Source organism: Podarcis bocagei (genome assembly GCF_964188305.1).
Source record: "Podarcis bocagei genome assembly, chromosome: Z".
NCBI lineage: Eukaryota > Metazoa > Chordata > Lepidosauria > Squamata > Lacertidae > Podarcis > Podarcis bocagei.
Genome location: NC_138140.1, coordinates 34,545,303 through 34,561,097, shown reverse-complemented (window position 1 = coordinate 34,561,097; position 15,795 = coordinate 34,545,303). Strand labels below are relative to the sequence as shown.

The 15,795-nt window shown below is 46.1% G+C and overlaps 1 protein-coding gene across 1 annotated transcript in view; it reads left to right on the top strand.

Moving 5' to 3' along the window:
• Window positions 1–15,795, top strand: part of MID2 (midline 2) — a 204,002-nt gene that overhangs the window by 152,564 nt on the left and 35,643 nt on the right. The window contains exon 4 of the mRNA XM_081179434.1: window positions 15,088–15,195. Within this exon, the coding sequence (XP_081035560.1) occupies window positions 15,088–15,195 (108 nt within the window). The remainder of the gene's footprint in view (window positions 1–15,087; window positions 15,196–15,795) is intronic.

Sequence of the window (15,795 nt, the reverse complement as noted above, 5' to 3'; positions counted from 1 at the left end):
ACCATCATGGACAACTGTTGAACATATTCCAAGTAACCCAGGGTGTAAGGCCAGGACCTTTGCTGAAGCTTAGCAGGTCTGTTCAGTGTCTGGATGGACCTGTGCCTCGCTTCAGGTTCCATTATGGAAGAGTAAGTAAATATATAAAATAAAACAAAACAACCTACATGCTGCAAGTCCAGCTGCTGTGAATCAGCATGGGGGGGGGGGGCTCATCCAGGGATGGTCCATGGGCTTTCCTCTCCTTGCAGGGAGAGAGCAGCAAATGTAGAACAGGAAGAGAAGGCGAAAGTTTGCCTGCTCTGCAGTTGTAGAGCTGCTGCTCTGCTCCTACCATTGCTGGCGGTCCCTTATGTAAATATATTATGTTTATATCTCCTCCTTTGCTCCAGGGAGCTCAGGGTAGAAGTTACGTTTCTCACAACAACCCTGCAGAGTACACTAGGGACCTTGGCATGCAAAGCACGAGTTGTGCTACCAACAGACGCGAGAAGCAGAACCTTCCCTTTTACACAGTGTGTAGGCTTAGATGGGAGTGGAAGTTGGTTAGACAGCAAGGCAAGAGGGAAGCAGCAGCATGCGAAGCAGGAAGGGAGGAAAGAGGAAATTCTTACTCTTTATTAAATTTCTATCCCACCCTTCCTCCCAAAGGAGCCCAAGGCAGCAGACAGTAAAGCAGCAAAACAATGCAATTTAAAATAAAATATGGACATGATAAGAACATCTTAAAAATTTTATTATTATAGTAAACTTGGAACTTGCACCGCTTTCACTTACAAGATCTCAGGTTTACGGGGGTGAGGTGGAGGGACAAATACATAAATGGAGAGTGGGTATCATTGGCCTTGGGAAGGAGGTGTGAGGGCTCTGGGAGGCAGCCTCTGAAAGCCTTTATGTCTCAGAAGATGCCAATCAGGCACCTTTTGTTTGGTTTTCTAAGGCAGTGTTTCCCAAACGTTTTTGGGCAACGGCACACCTGTTTACCGGAAAAAAATCTCGCGGCACACCACCATTAAAGCCCCGCCCCGTGACGTCAGCGCGCAGCGTCACGCCGGGAGGGAGGCACAAAAGTGAAAGTTTTTTCCCTCCCCCTTGCCGGGGTGGGAGGAGGCAGCAGAGCGAGGGACTGAGGGACGGCGGCAGCTGAGGCGGCCACCCCTCGACGCCGTCCCAAAAGCCGCCAAAAAGCCCTAAAAAAAGAGGAGCAGCACAAAAAACACACCACACACGGGGGGCGTGTTCTAATTCGCTTCTAACTCCGGGTTAGAGCGCAGCACGTGGAGGATGGGTGGGGAAAGAGAGAGGAGGCGCACTGATAGAACGCCAGGCACGGGGGCCGCCAGGGAGAGCCAGCGCGCGCCCCACCCCGGACGCTCGCGGCCACCGCCATCCCTCCCTCCCAGGGAAGGCGGGATTAGAGCAAGCGCCCGGGCAGCAAGAAGCGCGCGCGCGCCGGCCCTGCCCTGGATCCCTCAGAACCGCCAGTCTCTGGGAAAGTGGGCGTGGCTTCAGAACTCTCAGGCAGCAGCACCCGCCGCCCGGCAAGGCTTCCCATTGGGAGGCGCGAATGCTTTAGTGGGCGGGGATTGGTGCAAATATAGGCAGGGCGGGCTGAGAGGAGGAGCCGCCGCCGAGGAGCAGCGACACCAGCAGCGTTTCCTCTCCCCCCTCCCCTCCCGTGTCAACAAGCGGGGCGCCTGCGCCGGGGGTTTGCGCGTCAGGCAGGCAGCCAGCGAGAGCCCCGCGCTGGGCGGCCGCTGCTCGCCGCTGCCGCCCCGCGTCTCGCCGCCCGACTCGCCCGCCTCCCTCCCACGGCACACTAGGCAACGTCTGGCGGCACACTAGTGTGCCGCGGAACACCGGTTGGGAAACACTGTTCTAAGGGTGTCTTGTCTCCCCTACCACATGCCTTTTCTAGCTGCTCCCAGCCCTCTCATTACACCCTGTAAAAACTAGATGCCAACAGATTAATACTTCCCTGTAGCTATTAAGCGGCAAGAGCCATGACTTCATCAACAATGAACCCTCATCTAGTACATCTGAAGGCAAGAGAGCACTTTAATGCTGTACTATTTCCAAAGGCAGAACAATTAATAGTGAATTAGTTCGCTGCTTTGTTTACCAAGGCAGTACACTGGGAGAAGCCATAGCAATTAGTTTCTTCTTAATGGGCTATTGATTTTCAGTTACTAAATTAAGAAGCGGTTCCTTGAACAAGCTGCTTCTTCTTCTTCTTTTTAATAATGGAAGTAGAGATACTGATCTATTGCAGTGGAATCCAATTCGATAACTGGTTATTTAGTTTACTTGAATTAGTTTCCTCTGGAGAAGCCACCGTCCCAACCTCTGCATGCACAGCCACTGGTTATCTTCCTAACAAGGCCAGCCCAACCATTAAGCAGGGTGAGGCAGCTGCCTCAAGTGGCAGATACTTGGGTGTGGCATAGGTGGGAAGGAGAGGTGCTAGAGAAAAAAGGCAAGTAAGAGGTGACATAATAGATGTTCATAAAAGCATACATAGCATCAAGAAAGTGGATAGAGAAAATATATACAGTGGACGCTCAGGTTGCCAATGTGATCCGTGCGGGAAGCACATTCGCAACCCACAGCGTCCACAACCCGCAGCACCGCGTCTGCACACGCAGGGGTCACGATTTAGCGCCTCTGCACAGGCACTGAAACCCAGAAGTAACCCGTTCCGGTACTTCCGGGTTTGGCGCGGTGTGCAACCCGAAATTGCACAACCCGAAGCATCTGTAACCGGAGGTATATCAAATGAAGCTGCGCTGTGATCTTGCTTGTTCAGTGACCTTTGGTTGTGAAGCAGTTTATAAACCTACAAATAAATAAATAAAGTAAGTAGCCTGTGGTCCAGTGGTCAGCCACTGGTCAGTTTCCAGTAGGCTACCCAATGCCTGTTGGTTGCTGGGGCTGTGGTAAAAAAAATGCTCTTTGTCTGATCCTCCTTAGAAGGATGAGGAATCTGTTGCCCTCCAGATGTTACTGGACTCCAGCTCCCATCATCCCTGACCATTGGGCCATGCTGCCTGGATCTGATGGAGTTGAGTCTGGAGGGCCCCACAGGTTCTATGCCAAGGGTGTGTGTACACATGATCACTTTAACAGAGACCAATGATACTTTAACTGTCAAGAGACCCAGTCTTCATTTTCACTTTGTAAATTTTAAAGAACAGTTGGCAGATAGTGGGTTGATCAACATGATTCCACGTTTCTCTCTTCCCAAATCCTTCCTCAGAACACACCTTTCCTGAAAAGTTTTTGTCGTGACCAATTAATCCTTCCTCCCAACAGCAACAAAAACCACAATACATTCTAACCTAGTTTGATCCCATTTCGCCTTCTCCTTTGTTGTTGTTGTTTATTGTCAACATTTAAATTTTAAGGTCCTGCTGTTCCACTTCTAACCTACCCAATAACTGGGGTAGTAAGCATCCCTCTGGATGTTGTTGGACTACAACTCCCATCATCCCATATCACTGGCCATGCTGGCAGGGGTTGATAGGATTTGGAGTCCAGCAGCAAAAACCTTGTCTTCCCTTGCCCTTTTATAAAGCTCAATGTGCAATGATAGCACTGTTAAAATAACACAATTAAAGAAATCTTAAATCAGTTTGGTTGTGGGCATTTTGATGATTTACATACAGCAGGGCAAAACTGATAGTTCTGAAGATAGCATACTTTTTAAACAATGCACATATTTGTTTCAGTCAAGATCCTATTAGCAGAGGCATTGCATGTTCTCTTTAGCACAGGACAGAACTCTCCTTAAAATGATACTTGTTCTACATGCAGCTTTATAAGTTGTATTAAAAAAATAAATATATATATATATATATTTAATCAGGATGCCTTTTTAGTTGGTCAAAAAGCTGTTAATCTAATGATTAATCAACCTAAATTGCAGTTTTCAGCTCATTTAACTGGGAGTAAGCCTCATTAAACACAGTTGGGCTTCTTTCTGGGTAAACACGTAAATAATGTAATTATTGCTGTCTTTACTCTTTTTGCATTTACTTCTGACTTCGCTGTTTACAATTCCCCACTTATAGTATGTACTATATCTGCAACTCACAACATCACTTCATGCATCTGATGAAATGGGCTGTAGTTCACAAAACCTTATGCCTCAATAAATGTGTTACGTGTTTGGCTATGTACGCGTTCCTGCCTTAAAATGCAGTTAGGGAATTACTTTTCTGAATTTGGATTGAAGCTGGCTTGGGAGAACATGCATCCAAATGCATCTGTATATTTCCTAAGAAACACCCAGGTACAGTGGTGCCCCGCAAGACGAACGCCTCGCAAGACGGAAAACCCGCTAGACGAAAGGGTTTTCCGTTTTGGAGGCGCTTCGCAAAACGAATTTCCCTATGGGCTTCCTTCGCAAGACGAAAGCCCATAGGGAAATCTCCGGGACAGCGGGGAAGCGCAGCGCTTCTTCCCCACTGTCCTCGGACCTCCTCCGAAGGCTGGCGGTGGGGCGGAAAGCCCTTCTCCCCGCGCCAGCCTTCGGAAGGCTGCTCCGAAGGCTGGCGGTGGGGCGGAAAGCCCTTCTCCCCACGCCAGCCTTCGGATGGCTGTCCTGAAGACTTGCGGTGGGAGGAGGGTTTTCCTTCCCACCGCCAACATTCAGAATGCTGTTCTGAATGTTGGCGGTGGGGAGGAAAAACCCTCCTCCCACCGCAAGCCCCGGGAACAGAGGAGAAGCGCTGCGCCCCTTCCCCTCTGTTCCCGTACCTGTCCTGAAGGCTTGCGGTGGGGAGAAAAGCCCTTCTCCGCACCGCCAGCCTGGCAAGCGGTTTCCATAGGAACGCATTAATTGATTTTCAATGCATTCCTATGGGAAACCGTGCTTCGCAAGACGAAAAACTCGCAAGAAGAAAAAACTTGCGGAACGAATTAATTTCGTCTTGCGAGGCACCACTGTAATTGCAGGATGGATATGGATTGTGACTCAAGTTGTGTGTACACTGCTTCCCAAATCAGTGCTGGGAGTGCACTGGGTGCAAAATAAATGGGAGTACCACAAGACTCTTTGATGTCAGTGCTATCTCTGCCACCACTGCAGTTTTTACTGTCTCTGCCCACCACTGTCACTCCCTTGAGGAATGCCTTGTTCTTGTAAAGCAATGCCAGTCCCCTCCTAGTAAAAATCTCCCAGTTTCTGCCACTCTGTCCTCTGGGAAAGGATTTAATATTTGCAGCAATTTCGTTTTCAGACAAAGCTCGTCGTGGAAGAGGTATAAGTCTCATTTCCCCATCACCAACCCTCTCCAACTTCTCGCCATAAAGTGGTCAAAATGTGTGTCCCGAGTCCCTTCGGCAGGCTGTAAAGCTAAATACAGTAAATGAAATAATCGTTAAGTGCCAGCCCAAAGCAGGAGGGAAGGACTCACAGTTTCAAATCTCACAAACGAATTTATTGGCCCCAAGAGGCTACTGACAGGAGGGCAGTTATGTGCCATTGAAGTGGTGTGGTTTATAGAAATATAAGGAAATGCCTTATATTGAGCCAGCCTAGTGGCCTTTGGCAATGTTTCCCTGCTTATTTCAGTTTAACAAACCTTCTGTGCTATTTTAACTCCTGTGCACTGCCCACACTTAAATTCAGCTGCTCAGTTGCATTCCCCGACATGTATCTTCCAGGTGTAAAGTCCTTCGCGCTTTCTGTTTGTTTAATTATTATTTTTTTGAACATTTAAAGCATTTTGGGCTTTTTACTTTAGATAAAAGGCAAGCAACAGGCAACATCATAGTGCTGCATAAAATTATGCATTGCATGGGGAAAAGGGATAGATAAAGGTGTTCCTCTCTCACATAATACTAGAATTTGTGGATATCCAATGAACCTGAATGTTGGAAGATTCGGGACAGATGCAAGGAAAGTACTTCACGCTTTCACATAGATAAAACTATAGAACTTCCTCGCATAGAAGGCAGTGATGACCACCAATTTGAGTGGCTGTAAAAGACTATGAGATAAATTCATGGAGGATAAGAATATCCTCCATGACAGCTGCAGCACCTGAAAGGTGTGCCCAGGGGTAAGCAAAATTGTGCCTTCCAAATGTTGCAGACTACAACTCCCTTCAGTCCCAGCTAGCTAAGGCCAATGGTCAGCCCTAAACATTTTGGGCCTCAATTATTTGTTAAGCTGTCTGCACCTGTACCATCCTGTGCACATCCCCTAGATACGTGGAGTTGGTGGCCATGAGAAACAGGACATTTGATGTCATGGCCACGCAGTGTTGGAATTCCTTCCCTGTAGATTTGCAGTTGAGTTGCTAGACTCCAGACATTTGGAAGGTCTCTTTCAGTTGGCTTCCATTTAATAATTTCTCTTTTTCCCCTGGCTGGATTGCAGGTAGAATTGGTTATGGTATGTTTTAATGGCCAATGGGTTTTAAAATTTGGAATTGAATGGGTTTTTATTATTTAGTATTTTTTGTCATTCTTATGGGTTTTTTTGCATATTGGATGGGCATCACTCAGAGAGAAAAAGAGATGAGTAGAAGCAAGGAGAGAGGAAGACTTCAGAATCCCAGATAAAGGATCTGTAAGGTATAAGGCAGGGGTCTGCAACCTTTAAGACAAAAAGAGCCACGTGGACCCGTTTCTGAAGAAAAAAAAACTGGGAGCTGCAAAACCATTACGACATTTAAAACAAATATATCTCCGGAGCCACAATCTGACAGCGGGCGGGAAGGTGACGTCGGGACGGTGCGTGACTAACGCACGCACCGCCCCCATGCGACGTCACAGCCAGTACAGCGCCCGCCACAGTGGGGAGTGTCGGGGCGCACAATGCGCCTCCTCCCCTCGCTAGTATCCGCCCCGGAGCCGCAGCAAAGGTGTAAAAGAGCCACATGCAGCTCTGGAGCTGCGGGTTGCTGACCCCTGGTATAAGGATAAAGTCATAGACTTAGGAATCCAGGAGCTGGAAACCAGGAGCCAAGAGTTGTGCTGGGGAGTCAAGAGTTGAGGGACCAATTCAGCAGTCAGAGCCAAGCCAGAGTCAAAGAGCACATCAAAACACCATCACATCTAGGAAGACCATTGTTTCTCAAGCAAAGTCCTATCCCAGACGGGAAGTCTTATTATAGCCCTTCCTGTCCAGAAAGGTTCAATAGCCAACCTGGGTGGAGGGCACAGATCCAGAGGCTGAGAATACTTCAGTGCCTTAGGCTAGAATATGCTTCAATCTGCGGTTCTGGGCATACTGGACAGGGCAGTTGTTCACAGAGGTACAGCAGTTTCTTTAAAACAGCCTCCTCTAACTAGGTGTCAGTAGTGGCTGGTACCCAGAGACAGGGAGGCAGCTGGTGCAACCAGAACCAAGGCAAGGCAATTAAACATTCAAGTTTCATCCCCATCCTCCTACACACTGCTAAGTCAACATTGGGACTATGGTGGAGGAAGCTAACAGGCAATGCCACCTCTTGGTCTAGTTGCAAGTAAGACGCATGTGAGGACCAGCCGAGGGCGGACTGAGATTGGTGGGATGGTGCTCCATTTATACCAGTGGACCAATCCCCACTTCCAGTGCCCTCCAAATGTTTTTGACTACAACTCCCATCAGCCCCAGACAACACTTTAATATAGCCCAAAACACCTGGAGGAGAGCAAGTTGGCAGAAGGCTGTTTTAACATAAGATATTGCTGTTGCACTCTGCTGAGATATTGCTGTTGAATCTCTGCTGAGAGTCCAGGTGCTTACCCAAGACTGTTTTGTTAGAAAATCAAGGCACAGTGGTACAGCCTCTCCCACCCAACACACATTGTGTTCTCGCTCCATTCATCCTCTTCCCAAAAGGAAGACAGCCCAGGCTCCATGCAGCCACTCTTCTTTTTCCTTCAGCCTATGTCATGCAAGCTGGAATCCTAAACCCATCTCTGCCCACTGTAACCCTGGCAACTCACAGATTCTAGGGTCCTCCCTTGATGTGCTGAAGACTGGGTATCAACATCTTTGCATTTCTTAATGGCTTATGCCCAGGTGTTGCTCCAGCAGGAAAGGCCAGCTTAGTCTGCATTTCTACATTGCTAAAGCCAACACCTGTCATCTCACCTTAACTCTCAAAGCACTGATTAAGCCCCAGCGCCCAGGAGCCTGGAAGAGGTCAGGGTGCCTACAAACCCTTAACAGTATGTTGCACCAGGCTAAGGAACATTGGCTCACCTCTGGCCTGGCAGCTGAGCAAGATTTCAACCCTGGCTACTGCCACCCAGATTTCAACATTCTTGCCACTAAAACTTCCTGGTTCCTTCCATCTGCGGCTCCTGGTGTGTGTGTGTGTGTGTGTATGATCATACTGCCTCCTACTCAGCTGCTTTCTGAGCCACCTGTGAGATTCATCTTCCTCCTGCTGAGACATCATCTTCTAGTGGCTCTGAGTCCTGGGCCATGAACTGCCATTGAAAGCGGCTGCCGCACTTTGTGTTTCTGCTTACCCAGCAACTTGATCAAAAGCGAAGCAGATGAAAGGGATCCAAGCAGCCTTTTCCTCTCGTTAGTCTTGCTGAGAGGGCAGCCTAGCCAAAGGGGAAACAGTTCCCCCCTCTTAACTGCTTCTGGCTTTTAGCTGTGCTTCTGAAGCTGTTTTCATTCTGGCAACAGTGCTAGCCCTTTGCTTTCCCGTGTCACTTGTGGCAGACAAAGAGAAGGGGAGGCTAGCAAGGTAGGATTGATTTGAGCATCAGAGTTCAACTCTGGAATCAGCTTTCCAGTGACAGGGTTTGCCCTCCAGACCACAAAACACTGTAGCATCTATAGCAGGGGTGGGAAAACTTTTTCCCAGGCAGCCCCCTAGGGGCTGCATGCCAGTAGTGAGTGAGGCCATAGGCAAAAGTGGACAGAGCAAAGAACATACTTTTTCTCTTTGTGCAATAAGGTCATTTTAACCCATTTTCACAGACCGTTCTCTATCCTCCATCCAAGCAAGCAAGACCATTACAAGAGTTCAAAAGACACATTCCAGCCAGGCAGAAACACTCAAAAGGGGTACAAAACAGAACTGCTGAGGGGTGTGGCCTGTGGAGAGTCCCAGGGGCCAGGCAGAGAGGCCTGAGGGCCACATTTGATTCCAGGAACTGGGGCTCTCCATCACTGGACTGCTTACTCCAGGGATGTGCAACCTGAAGCCCTCTGCCTAATTTCCTAGGATGCTTGGCCTAATTGCAGAAGCAGAGAGTATAGGACGCTGCCATATATCAAGTCAGACCATTGATCCATCTAGCTTAGCACTGCATACACAGACTGGTAGTGGCTCTCCAGGGTTCTCTCCTAGTTCTACCTGGAAATGCCAGATATTGAACCTGGGACCTTGCAAAAGAGATGCTCTGCCACTGTGTCACTGTCCTTCTGCACAGAGGTGATGGAGAGGCCCTTTCTGAGAAGATACAGGGCCCATGCTGCTCATCAAGCATCACTTGAATATCTGGCTCTCCCTCTGCAAGTCCTAGGCAGCCAAAGCTCTCTTTAGTCCTTAACATTTCATACTTCTGGGCACTTACATTGAAAGAGAGCGCATACATGCATGTTCCCCCGCTTCTTCCCATGCACCAGATGCTGCTTGTTGCCTCAAGACCTATAAGGAGCACACCCAATGGGATTTGCTATTTTCTTTCAGTTCGGAAGTTTCAGAATCCCTTCCAACCCCGGGCTGCATTTTTCCATTTCATTTAGAAGCTTTAAGCTCTGCCAATCACGCCTTCCAGCCTGTGCAGCCAAGGAAATGCACATTTTCTGTCTTAGTGAGCTTGTATCTTGCCAGTTGTCGGATGCAAAGGCCTGAAAGCCAGCAGAAAACGAGGCAGCAGGAAATATCTTCAAAGCTGGGGAGAAACCCCACTACAGTGGTACCTTGGGTTAAGAACTTAATTCGTTCTGGAGGTCTGTTCTTAACCTGAAACTGTTCTTCACCTGAAGCACCACTTTAGCTAATGGGGCCTCCTGCTGCCGCTGCACCGCCACCGCACGATTTCTATTCTCATCCTGAAGCAAAGTTCTTAACCTGAGGTAATATTTCTGGGTTAGCGGAGTCTGCAACCTGAAGCGTCTGTAACCTGAAGCGTATGTAACCCAAGGTACCACTGTATCTCTGCTTCTGTGGTGGTGTAGTGGTTAAAACTAGGACCTGAGAGACTTGGGTTCTAATCCCTGCTCAGCCATGAAGCTAACTAGATGGCCTTGGGCCAGTCAGATTCTGTCAGCCTAGCCTACCTCACAGGGTTATTATCAGGGTAAAAAGAAGAGAACCATATGTGCCACCTTGAGCCACTTGAAGGAAAGGTGCAATAACAGTTTAAAATAATTTAATTCTCTTATTTCCCCTACTGCTTTTTACCCGACAACCACACCTGACTTTGGATTTAGGCATCCTTTGCAGAGAAGGTGAAGCCTTAATGCCCAATCTGCTCCTTCTCTGTTCCATTGCACAAAGCCATGCTATTCTTTTTCTCCTGCCCCTTTTCTTCCTGCTTCTCCTCACCTGGTTTCCCTTCTTTGCTGCACCTTCTCTATTCCAGACTAGTATTGCCTTGGCATTTAATTTTTTGTCCACTGGTCAATTAAGCACAGCATATAATGAAAGGTCAGTGTGGGATTACTTCCTGATGCAAACAGAAGCTTCAAATGAGCAATTTTCATCAATACCACACTTAAGATTACTCCACTTCTCTGCCTGCTCCAGTCCCAATAATTATCAGCGTGTGAGTACACACAGCGGGGGCATGTTAAATTCAAAGATGCTTTTATTGTCATGGCATCAGGAAGTATTTTTTATTTGCACTGTGTGTTAAATCCCATTTGCCATTTTAAGGTTCATTCACTCCATTTGGACAGATCCTGATGGAGCTCTTTGCAATCCCACTTTATATTTACCAGCTTGAATAACTGGGTGTCATCAGCAAACTTAGCCATGTTAATGCACACCTGTCGGGGGGTGGGGATGGGCTGTAGCTTAGTGGTAGAGCATCTGCCTTATAAGCAGAAGGCTGTGGGTTCAGTTCTCAGCATCTCAAGGCAGAGCTAGGAATGATCATTGCCTGAAACCTTGGAGAATTGCAGCCTGTCAGTGTAGACACTACTGAGCTAATGGTCTGTCTTGGTTTAAGACAGCTTCCTGTTTTCCTGCAGTTAATTTGGCTCCAAATGTGATGTCAGGAGCCATCCATGTTTTACCCATATAAAACTATGGCTTCCTAGCTGTCACAGAAGCTAGAGCAGCAGCAGAGAACATGCAAAGCTGTGCATGGGCTGGGACAGGAAACTTCACATATTCACATTTGAATAATCATTGTTGAGAAATTGGAAAAATAACCAGGAACATTATGTCTGGGAAACGGGGTCAATTCAGTATAGCGGATGGAGTTTTGGACTTACTCCTGGGAGACCTGAGCAAACCATGAAGCTCACTGGGTGATCTTATGCCAGATGTTGTGTCTTGGATTAACCTATCCACAGGGCTGTTGGGAGGACAAAATATAGGATAGAGACCAGGGATACCTCCTAAAAGGGATTGCTCCTAAAAATGTAATGAATGAGTGAAATTTTCAGCAGTCATATAAGTGGGGTAGAAGAGGTTCAGACATGTTGCAGTGCACTTGTGTAAGAGCCAGAACCACAACCCACAGTGTTCATTAAGAAAACCCTCTCTTCTCTCACATTTTGCAGAAATGACTACAAAACAACAACAACAAAAATAACCTCTTTTGTGTAACTGCCTTCTCATTTCCCCTCAGCACTCAACTTTTGACAAGAAGACCAATGAAAAGCTGGCTAAGAGGCAAACTAAACATTACATAGCAATGTGTCTAACAAAGCACAAATTGATTTTCAATGAAAAGCAGCCATGGGGGAGTGCAGTTTTGAGCAGATTGGCAGTGGGGGACAAGGGGATGTTCCCAATGGCTCAAAATCTATTGCCCTGTGGGGGGAGATAGAAAGAACAGCCTAGAGAGTGGCCCCCTGTCTCACTTCTGCTGTTCGTACAGAAGGCCCCCGTAGAGGTCCATTTTATTGTATATTCATGATATGTGGTCATGATGCTATTTGGGTCACACTATTTGTGCCTGCAAAAGTTCTGAGGTAGTCACACTGCTTTATTTTCATTTAGTGCATATCCTGTAACTTCCTGTGACTTAACCATACCACAGAAGTTCCGGGTGGTGGTGTTGCCCCACTTTTTTTGCACTATCACCCCTCCAGACACCAATAATATAGTAGCATTGGGGAAGCCTTGAAGAACAAACTACCTGAAAAATCACATCTCCTTATACAAATCTTCCAGGGTGCTAAGGTCCTTGGGCAAGCACCTTCTCTTAATCCCACCAACATCAGCATCACTGTTGGTGGTGACACAGGAGGGAGCCTTCTCTGTGGCTGCTCCCATATTGTGGAATTCCTTCCCAAGAGAGTTTAGATGGCTCCCTCTTTGTTATCCTTTTGCCAGCAGGCTAAGACCTTCCTATTCAGACAGGCTTTTGAAAATGAAAGGTGCAGGCAGTGCTGATCACTGGGTTGCTGTCAGGGCAAACTGTATTTTAATTTCTGGTTCTAAATGGGTTCTGGTGTATTTTAATTATTGTTTTTATCTAGTTCATTTTTATTACTTTGCAGTTTATAATGTCATTTTTAAATGCTGTAAGCCGCCTTGAATCCCAGTTCGGGAGAAAGGAGGGATATAGATACATTAAATAAATAAGCAAGCAAGCAAGCAAACTAAAACAGAAATAATCCACCACGAATGCACTATTATTGTGTCAAGAATTTGTCTCAGGATGCACCTACAATAAAATAAGGGGCTCTTTGGTGGCCTCTGACTTCCCCGACTCCTGCCAAAGGGCTGCTCCAGAAGCACCTTGCCTCAAGGGGCAGAGAGAGCCCGGCTCTTTTCATTGTACCTCATCTTGCTGCTTTATTATACAGTTTTGATTGATGCTTTAAACATTCTTATAAAAAAAAAATTATTAAAAAAGTACACTAAAAATTGATGTTAGGGTTGCTTGAAAAGCAGCTTATGAATACCTTAAATTTCATTTGTTTATTTGCCTTGCTAAATACCATTTTAGTGTTGTAAGACATCCTCAAAGTTGTAAGACATCCTCAAATGTTAAATAGAACATTTAAATTATCGATAAGAAACAGTTAAAATCAGGCATTCAAAAGATGATTAGAATCAACAGTAATTAAAAGAAATGAAACACACGCAACTTCTACATAGCTGGATAGACTTACCTAAATAAAAATGGATTTCAGCAGGTGCAGCAAAAGTGTGTGTAGGGAGACAAAAGTTCAGGGACTTAGAAAGTGCAGTTACTGCCACACTAAGAAACAGACTTCGTGTAAGCCAGATGAATGTTTTGTGGCACCTGTAACAGTGCCGAATAAACAAATAAAATCACTCTCACACATACTTCTGGAATATACCACAGGGGTACCATTGCACAGCTTTGAGTGTGGAAAACAGCTAGTAGAGAAAGAGTGAAGAGTTCTCTCTCCCCCACCACTCCTCTGCTCAAAATAACCACCTCCTGAGCCTTATCTAGGGTGGCCATGAGTCCTGCTTTATTGAGGACAGTCCTCTGTTTGAAGAGCAGTCTGCTCCAAATCTGGTTTAAAAATAAAGAGTCTTGAAGTTCTCGATCAACAGCACCTGGACAGCAAACTGAGCAAGCAAAACAGGTCACCTGGTCAAAATCTTCGCCAATATGGTGAGATATGTTGTATTTCTATTTAAATTATAATTCTTCTAAATTTGCATCAATACATTTAAAATAAATACATGCAAATATCATCCAAATGTACACACTCTTTTCTCCTATTGATATATTCCTCTTTTGTGGTGATGCGTCAGTGGCAAGCCAAGGCTTATGTAGGCTGTTTGTTTCCCTAGCTGTCTGTTTGTCCATCCATTCCAAAAAGTGGGAGGAAGAGACTTTATCCCATGTAGCACTGAGTAACTCATTCCATTGGCACAAGGATTTCTCCCCTTTTTTATTAATAGTTTTAAACTGAATTTTCCAAAAAGGAAACAGAAACAATTGCAGTCAAAAATTACAAACTGAATAAATCAAGACAATGTGTACTATCCATGCGAGTTAGGGGGAGAAGGGGGGAATGGCTGGTGGCCCACCCCACCCCAGTACTCAGACATTCAAGCAAATAGCTTTGTATAAGAAGTCCATATATCTTCCCATTTTCTTGTGTTTACAGAAGGTCACCTCCTCATATGCTGCCAGCTGAGTCCTGTCCTCTGTGTGCTGCACAATCACAGCAGTAGGCTCTTTCTTGTTATCTTGAATGGTTAGATGTTAGACCATGAGTGCTCTTAGAAGCCAGTCTCTTAGAAGACAAGTTCCAAAGGACTGGTATGTAACTCAGTAGTGTAGTAACAGCTGTAAGGACTTATGCCCAGTTACCTTCCCTCCACTCTTTCCAGGCACAATCTGCACTTTAAAGCTCCGTGTCTGAGTACCCTTTTTTTTTCTCCTCCAGAGCTTTTACCATGGAAACTCGCTCTTTAAATCTCAGTCAGTGCAAATGGCAATCTGCAGAAAACCCAAATTGACATTTGTTTTGATTGAGCACTAAAGAACAGGTTTTTGCAGGGAAAGTTCCAGGGCAAAAAAGGATCAATGCTCAGACACAGAACGTTTAAGCATGGACATGTGCCTGAAAGTAGCAGGGCAAATTGCAAGTGTGGATAAGCCCTAAATATCAAGGAGGTATCCAAATCCATATTTATGCTGCTGATGACTTCTAACCAAAAGACTGTGACTCTAGCAGAAGACCAAATCAACAATGATTCACACTTGTGCAGTAGAACTTCCTATCCCTGTACACGCACACAACCAGTCTGTTCTGGTTCCCCAATACCAATCCTATGGAGCAGATTTGGAGAGTGGGTGAAAGTTCTGCTCAGCAAGCATAAATCCTTGCGCTAATAGAATGAGTGCATTGGATAACACCTGAAGTCAAGGCTTTCTTCCTTGAAGCATTTGCTCCATGAAGACGAGAAACAAAATCCTGTTCCATTCTTCCCATTTGGCTTGTTTTTCGGCTAGGTGAACACAGCCATGCATGAGGCCAAACTGATGGAGGAGTGCGACGAGCTAATGGAGATCATCCGTCAGCGCAAGCAAGTGATAGCCGTCAAGATCAAAGAGACAAAGGTAGGACCATGCTGCCTAATTTACTGTTGCCCCTCTGCACTCTGGTATGACCTGTTACGTCACCCTTCATTCTGTGAACCATTTGCTTGTGTAATTAATTTCTTTATTTTTCAGTGGCTGTATATCTTTCGAAATTTCCCACTGAGATGGGAATAAAAGGCTGCGTATTCATCATCCAGAATTGACCTCCACAGTCATTTACGGACACATGGTTAAGACTTTTTTTCAGGGAAGACAATCTTACTTGGCTATGAGTGATCGCCAAAGAAGAAGAAGATACACCATACATGGCTTCCCCCAAAGAATCCTGGTGGCTGTAGTTTACCAATAACAGAGTTATTTAAAAAAAATACAGTTCCTAGGATTCTTTAAATATATGGTGTGTACACAGCATTTCAGACTCATATTTAGGGAAGCAGATCTTTTCTATCAAACTTGCCTTTGATGGCCAGAGATAAGGGTGGGTTGAGGTATCAAATAATGAGCATTCTGAGACCCATTGTGATGGAGTGGGCTGCAAGTCAAAGAAAGAAAGAAGGTGCATATTTATTAATTAAGTGCACAGGACCCCTTTCTTCATAGAAGAGTAGCTGCTTACAG